The sequence below is a fragment of the Balaenoptera ricei genome, chromosome 2 (assembly GCF_028023285.1).
Source record: "Balaenoptera ricei isolate mBalRic1 chromosome 2, mBalRic1.hap2, whole genome shotgun sequence".
NCBI classification, from domain to species: domain Eukaryota; kingdom Metazoa; phylum Chordata; class Mammalia; order Artiodactyla; family Balaenopteridae; genus Balaenoptera; species Balaenoptera ricei.
The window spans coordinates 71,348,982-71,356,789 of record NC_082640.1 but is presented as its reverse complement, the minus strand read 5'-3'; the positions used below and the strand labels follow the sequence as shown (position 1 = coordinate 71,356,789).

The 7,808-nt window shown below is 54.4% G+C and overlaps 1 protein-coding gene across 1 annotated transcript; it reads left to right on the top strand.

Moving 5' to 3' along the window:
- The first annotated feature begins 5,856 nt into the window (after positions 1-5,856).
- KBTBD13 (kelch repeat and BTB domain containing 13) lies at positions 5,857-7,357 on the top strand. Its single transcript, XM_059915506.1, is given in 2 exon segments — positions 5,857-7,253; positions 7,255-7,357. Coding segments are annotated over 2 exon segments (1,377 nt in total). The 5' UTR covers positions 5,857-5,912; the 3' UTR covers positions 7,291-7,357.
- The last annotated feature ends 451 nt before the right edge of the window (positions 7,358-7,808 follow it).

Genomic DNA, 7,808 nt, shown 5'->3' with positions numbered 1-7,808 from the left:
CCCATCTATAATACTAAAGGAAGGGGAAAATAAATCCAATTCATGCCTAATGGAGACTGACAAAATCAACCCTGGGTTCCATGTCTGAGTACTTTCTAGAACCCTGTGGGACCTCTCTTTTGGAATACACTCCAGGCTTGAGTGGAGAAAGATATGGGAGTCTCAGAGACTTCTCACTGCAGCCCTTCCCCCTCCAACCCCAAACCCCTATCCTCCCATAGCTGATCTACCCACCCACGCGCAAAAGAAACCAGGAAAACCCAGGTCAGCAGGCGGAGGGTCTGGAGTCAGAGCCTGATGGTAATAACTCCTCCTCAACCAAGAGAGAAAATTATTTTCCAGGACAGGACATGAATACTGACTCAGCCTAATAGTGTGTCTGGGAGATCATGGTAAACCAGCTGTGTTATTAAGACTCTAAGGTGTTGGGAGGAATTTGTTTAGATTACACCCACAGGCCAGAATCGCTCACAGAGCTAATGGCCAAGGGTTTTCCTTTGAGTTGTAGAAGGAGAAAAAGTGGGAGCCAAGTTCTAGCCACATCCCTGGGCTGGCCCTAGTCCTGGGAGGACAGACTGGTTCTGGGTGGGGCTATGGGGAGACTCAGTCTCACTGGAGGACTGCTGGAGAGAGGGCAAGCTGTGGACCCCCAGAGGCCCAACTGGGAGTAAACGTGGGCTCTGCTACTTCCCTACTTATGTGATTTTGGAGGAGTTACGTTCCTTTAAGACTCAGACGAACCAGTAGATGGGAGCTGCAAGGAGGCAGGTTCTAGCTCGGTGTGAGTGTGAACTCCAACCACCTGAGCTGCCCATAGTTAGAAGGGACTACTGTCTTTGGAAGAAGTGAGGCCCCCTGACACTGAAGGCAATCAAGGGGGTGACACTTCAAGGAGGTGTTGTAAGGAGACACCACAGTGATTTGCAAGATGGGACGAGATGATCTTAACTCACTTCTATTTAAGAGATTATCTGAATTCCTTGCCAGCTGGTTACTCAGGCCCTCAGCTGTGACCGCTAAGTGCCCAAAGTATGCCCCTCCTATGAGGCTTGGGAGGAAAACAGTGCCCATCTCACAGCTGCAACCACTCCCATTCCCCATCCTCAGCCTCCTCATCTGTGGGCTGCTTGTCCAGCACCCAGAAGTGCCCATTGTGGACCAGAAAGGCTCTTGGAATCAGTCACTTACTGCCAGACTGTGGAATAAGCTACTTTGTCCATCTGGGCCTCAGTTCCTCATCTTATTACTCCCTGTACATTTTTTCTCACACATCACTGTATTCTCAACCACCAACAACAGTTCCAAAATCTATCCAAAAACACAGTCAAAGGACTTCCCTGGTGGTCCAGTGGTTGAGATCCTGTGCTTCCACTGAAGGGGCACGGGTTCAATCCCTGTTCTGGGAACTAGGGTCCCACATGCCGCGTGGCGAGTCCAAAACAAACAAAACAAACAAACAAATACAGTCAAATAATTATGGAAATTTGATATAGGAAATTTGAAGTGCTGAATCAGACCTAAAAGATTAAAATATAAAAATTTCAACATTTCCACCTATGTCATTCCCTGGGGGGTACAATTTATTGAAAGGAATAGTCATTGTTTTTATACACAAATACCATCACCAAATTATTGACCTGTCTTGGGGATTTTTAAAAAATCTATGAATAATGTTGAGCTGAAAGGACTCTGATTTAAAGGATTTGAAATACACGTGTTTGGAATTCCTACCAATGAGAAATCATCATTGACTCTCAGGTGCCCCTCGTGGTCTATTTTTCAAAGACCCCAAATTCATTCAGAATCCCCAGAGCTGCAATATAATTAAATATCTATTACACTAAGCCAATATGATAATAATCTCCTTGAATTATTCACAAGGCTTAATGCACTGCTCTGTTTTTTATCCATCTGTTCCTTATTATCATCCTAAGAGGTAGTTATCACACCCATTTCATAGTGGAAGAGTTACAGAGACACCTTGTCTTTAAAATAGGGATGATATTAAGTATTAGATGAGATAACATGAAAATATTCCACCTAGAGGTTGGCCCATAGCCCCAAACAGCAAATGATAGTTCCCTGCACTCCCCTGGACATGAATAGCTCACACTTCTCACCCAACTGCCAAGAAGCCACAACTGTTCAGCGACCAGGAATTTGGGCACTTTGGGTCAAGAGAGAGGTTATTCTGCTAGGGCCAGTATCCCAACCCTCCTTATCACCACCTCCCCACATTTGAGGCTCTTATAAGGGGCCCTGGGGCCCTCGAAATGCAGAGGATGTGGCCCCTCACCCAGCAGTGGGCTTGCAACAGGTGCTCAATAGGTGGCTCTGGAGTGAGTGGGGGGGCACATACAGGTCTAGACAGGTAGGACTAGATCCTGCCCTTGCCACCACCCCTACTCCCACCCCCAGAAGCCATTCCACATAAAGCTAACCTTTTGGGACCCCTTTGTCATGTCACTACATTCCCTGGAGGCACAATATGACAACCACTTATGTGATTTTTCAATTATAAATTCAGATGTCAAAACTGAACAGAACCTTAGAAGTCAGATCCAAGCTCCACTTTACAGATGAAGAACTGAGGCCTGGGGACTTCCCTGGTGGTCCAGTGGTTAAGACTCCGCACTCTCAATGCAGGGGGCACAGGTTTGATCCCTGGTTGGGGAACTACGATCCCGCATGCTGCATGGCATGGCCAAAAAAAAAAAAAAAGAACTGAGGCCTGGACAGGTTGGGTAGCTTTGCAAGCCAGTGGTAGTACCAGCATCAAAGCCCAGCAGGAATCCTGACTCCCAGTCCAGTGCTCTTCTTCAGGTCCAGGCAAGCTCATCACTACCCTGTGTGCAGAAATACCACCATGGGTGGCAAAGGCCAGGGGTCACCCATCAGGCAGGAGGGCCAGGAGGTCACAGTTGGAGGGAACTTCAGTCTCATATGGTTCAACACCTTCATTTATAGTGGAGGGTCAGAAAGGGAATTGTGCAGGGTGGTGGAGCTGGGCCCAGTCCTCCATCAGATTGCAGGCTCTCCTGGGTCAGGGGTTGTGTCTCCTCCATCAGACTGGGGATTCCTACTTAGGTTAGGGCCCAGGAGTCCACCAGATCCCTCAGTGTGCCAATCACTGCAGATAGAGAGATGTACAAGGCGGGGCGTGTGCTCTAGAAAGGCTCAGGGTCTGACACAGAGCCCCTTTCCTTGCCTCCACCCTCAACCTTGCTAAGTAGAGAGGGAGGTTGGTGTGGGGTCGGGCAGAGCCTGGGAACTCCGTGGGCTGCCCACAGCCATGACAGTTTCCTTGTCCTCTCCAAGTCCCAGAGGGACATTTGTTGTCCGGGTGGAGGAAACTCTCACCAGCTGCAGAAACCACCCCACTGGGGCCTTGGGCACAGGGCCAAAGGGCTGATCCTGGACTCAGCCTCAGAGCTGTGACCCCCCACCTTGGATGACCCCCTCCCCACTTCCTGGCTGCTGAGGGTGGGAGCCGGCTGTGTGCACTAGCCCTCCAACCCACTGAAATCAGGGACGGACTTGTGAAAAAATGGGACTGGGAGCGAACTTCAGCCAATAGCGGGTTCGTGCTCCTTCCCACTCCTGCTCTCAGGAGAGGTGCAGGCGGTGGTTCTGTTTGTCTACCAGTTACTAGGTGCCAGGAACAGGGCATCTGGGGAGGGAACTGTGGCCCCCTGGGGGTCAGCCCCTTCCCCACCCACCCCTTCATTTGAGCCTGGCAGGAGGCAGCTGCTTCCCTTCCTGAAGAAAAGGCTAACACCGGTGAGGAGAGGCAGCTGGGCTGGGGCCTGGGGTCAAGTGGACAGGGTTCAATCCATCCCACATCTTCATTCATAACCAAGGCAAAGCCCATTCCATCTCTAGGCCTCCCTTTCCTCATCTGTGAAATGAGAAGGGTCAGACGCTCCCCCTATCCTTGAGGCCACTAGCAAGGACAGAGTCAGGCCTGGGCACTGCAGAGCCCACTTTCCTCCAAGGAGGGGCTGTCACGCTTTCAGCCAACGTCTAGCCTCAGGGAAGGAGAAAAGCTGGCAGAGGGCCTGGGATAGTATCCGTGGGGACTCCTGCCCACCCCCTCTATCTCTTCCTCCTCTTCCTGTCTGGTCTCTGGGGCAGAGACTTGCATATTTCTGGCTGCCGCCTCCAGGCTTCTGGCTTCCCAGGCTCACACAAGTGGTCCCCACATCCCAGCCCTGCTTTAATAGGGTGAACTGGGTGGGAGTCCCCGGCAAGAAAGGCACCCTCGTGTTGGGTCTGCAGATTCATACTTGAGGATCTGTGCATGCGTGTGTCTTGGGGGGAGGGAAGTTCCCTGCTCCCTTCCCAAGTACAGCTTTATCACTGTCAGCCACTGAGCCACCCCATCCCTCCTGAAAAAGACCTGCTGCGGAACATCTCCTGAAAGGCAGATACATCCTACACAGGGCTGGGCCTCAGTTAACCCACCTGTAGAACAAGGTAGCAGGAGAAGATAATCACCAAGCTCCCTTCCGGCTGACATTTTGGAACCCGGAGTCTTAGGTGGTCACCCAGGAAAGTCCTGGGCAAGGTGGGCAGCAGGAGGCCTGGGGCTGTCTGCTTCCAGACCCTGGGCAATTCCCTGTCTGATCCTCTACTGTAAGTGAAGGGGTTGAACCATAGGAGACTGAAATTCCTTCCAACTGTGACCTCCTGGCACAAAGTGACTGCCCAGCATTTGTAGCACAGGGAGGAAGCAGAGCACAATGGTTAGAGACGCAGGCTCTGGGGTCAGACTGGCTGCACTCCAGTCCTAGCTTTGCTGCTCTCTGGCCATGTCATCTCGGGCATGTGAGTGAACCTCTTGGTGACTCAGTCTCCTCATCTGTGAATTTAATAATATCTGACTCATGCATGTTGTAAGCAATAAATGGATAATATCTATCAAACGAGGGAAAATAATAGTTATTTTCTCACCTGATTGTTGCGAGGATTATAGACGTTCAAGTGCTCACAAAATGCCTGACAGTGCAATTTAAGTGTTAAATATTATTTCAAGAAGCCTGTCTCCTTCCCATCCACAGATATATAGTCCCCTCAGCAGCCCCACTTTCCTTTTCCCAAGATCTGAGCTATACAGCAATGGACGAGTGGGGAGTAGCAAGAGGGGAAGAGACACCAGCTTCCCACACCCATCCCGAGTCAGGGAATACTTCCACATTCAGGGACTTACTGAACGTTCACCTGTTACCCACTCATTTTTACAGAGAAGGAAATCGAGGCTCTCAAAAAGAGATTGGTCTAGCCCAGAGTCAGGGGCAGAGGCCCAAGTCAAAAGAAAACCTACTTTGGACCCCAGCCCGGCCCACTCTACGTGCTCCCCCTCTGCCTCTCCCTCCGGCACCCAAGTACCCCTGCCCCACCAACCGAGGGCGTGAGCTAGGTATTCATCCCGTCCTTGCTCTTTCCCAGCTGAATGACCTTGAACAAGTCGTAAATTCTCTGAGCCTCATTCCAAACACTGTACAGATATTGTCAAAATACCGTGAAATAGATGTTATTATTGGCCCCATTTCGAAGAAACAGAGGGTCAGAGTTAGGGTACCTGCACGAGGGCTTACAGCTGCTTTAGTGCAGGTTAAATGGGATATTTTGTAAACTGCCCGCACAATGCCCTGAATGCAGTAGGTGCCCGGTATACGGTCACTATTATTACTATTTTTCTTACGTACGTGAGTGACCCGACAGGTCTCCAGATGCCCTCCGGGCCCTCGGCCATCCAGCCCGCTGGCCACCACATCACATGAGCCGTACTATCTTTAGCCAGGAAGATATTTATATACCCCGGGTACGTTTTTGCCGGTACGGGGGAGCCCCGGAGTCGGTGACCGCTGCATCCAGGCCCCCGGAGGCGGCCTCCGCGCCTCGGGCCCGCCATGCCGCAGGGCCCTGGGGCCCTGGTGCAGGTGTGGGTGGGCAGCCAGCTCTTCCAGGCCGACCGGGCCCTGCTGGTGGAGCACTGCGGCTTCTTCCGCGGCCTCTTCCGCTCGGGCATGAGGGAGGCGCGCGCGGCCGAGGTGCGGCTGGGCGCTCTAAGCCCGGACGGCTTCCGCACCACGCTGCGGGTGCTGCATGGCGAACGTCCGGCGCTGGCGGCCCCGGACGAGCTGCTGCAAGCCGTGGAGTGCGCCGCCTTCCTGCAGACGCCGGCGCTGGCGCGCTTTCTGGAGCACAGCCTCACGTCGGACAACTGCGCGCTGCTATGCGACGCCGCCGCCGCCTTCGGCCTGCACGACGTCTTCCACAGCGCCGCGCTCTTCATCCGCGACGGCGCCCACGAGCTAGCGGCCGAGCTGGCGCTGCCCGAGGCTCGCGCCTACGTGGCGGCGCTGCGACCCAGCAGCTACGTGGCCGTCAGCACGCACGCGCCGGCGCGCGGCTTCTTGGAGGACGCGTCGCGCACCGTGTGCTACCTGGACGAAGAGGAGGACGCGTGGCACACGCTGGCCGCGCTGCCCCTGGAGGCTAGCACGCTGCTGGCGGGCGTGGGTACGCTGGGCAACAAGCTCTACATCGTGGGGGGAGTGCGGGGCCCCAACAAGGAGGTGGTGGAACTGGGCTTCTGCTACGACCCCGACGGCGGCACGTGGCGGGAGTTCCCCAGCCCCCGCCAGCCGCGCTACGACATGGCGCTGGCCGGCTTTGACGGCCACCTCTATGCCATCGGGGGCGAGTACCAGAGGATGACCATGAGCTTCGTGGAGCGCTACGACCCGGCCGCGGGCTGCTGGAGCTTTGTGGCCAACCTGCCTCAGCCAGCTGCTGGCGTGCCCTGTGCCCAAGCCCGCGGCCGCCTCTTCGTGTGTCTGTGGCGGCCAGCCGACACCACGACCGTGGTGGAGTACACGGTGCGGGCAGACGCGTGGCTGCCAGTGGCCGAGCTGCGGCACCCACAGAGCTATGGCCACTGCATGGTGGCCCACCGCGATAGTCTCTACGTGGTGCGCAACGGACCTAAGGATGACTTCCTGCACTGCGCCATCGACTGCCTCAACCTGGCCACGGGCCAGTGGACGGCGCTTCCCGGCCAGTTCGTCAACAGCAAGGGCGCGCTTTTCACGGCCGTGGTGCGCGGCGACACCGTCTATACGGTCAACCGCGTGTTTACGCTGCTCTATGCCATCGAGGGCGGCACCTGGCGGCTGCTCAGGGAGAAGGCCGGCTTCCCACGGCCCGGCTCCTTGCGGACCGTTCTCCTCAGGCTGCCTCCTGGTGCCGGGGGGGCAGGTGGCCTCGACGACGCCAGCACTGTGACTCCTGGGCTGGGCTTTAGGAGGGGATGCCCAGAGTCTTCTCTGAGCCATGGCTGATTCTGTGAGACTGGCCTTAGGAGCTGCTGGGAACTTCTCTCTCCCTGCCCCAGTTGAGACGTTGGGGGCCTTGTGCCTTCTGCATTCTGGTGGTGTGAACATGCCCAAGAATCTCAGGAAGCAACGACTCTGGGATCTCAACCCTCAAATTACTTGGGTTCTCTTGAGAGCTGGTGGGTCACAATGTCGGTGGAAGGGATGGGGGGTAGGATTTCAATAATCCAGGCTTGTGTGTGAATGGGCCAGTAATTGAGCACCAGCTGGGAGTGAGTTAAGCGATGTTAATCAAACTGCTAGTCAGGCAAGTATTAGGCACCTACTGTGTGCTCAGCAGGGTGCTGCACCTAATGTGACTGTAGTTGACAGACGGGGGTCCATAAAACTTAGAGTCTAGCCAAGGACAACAAAAGGTTTACACACATTTGTCTTGATCCACATCGGGCTGAAGGCAACGGGCAAAAA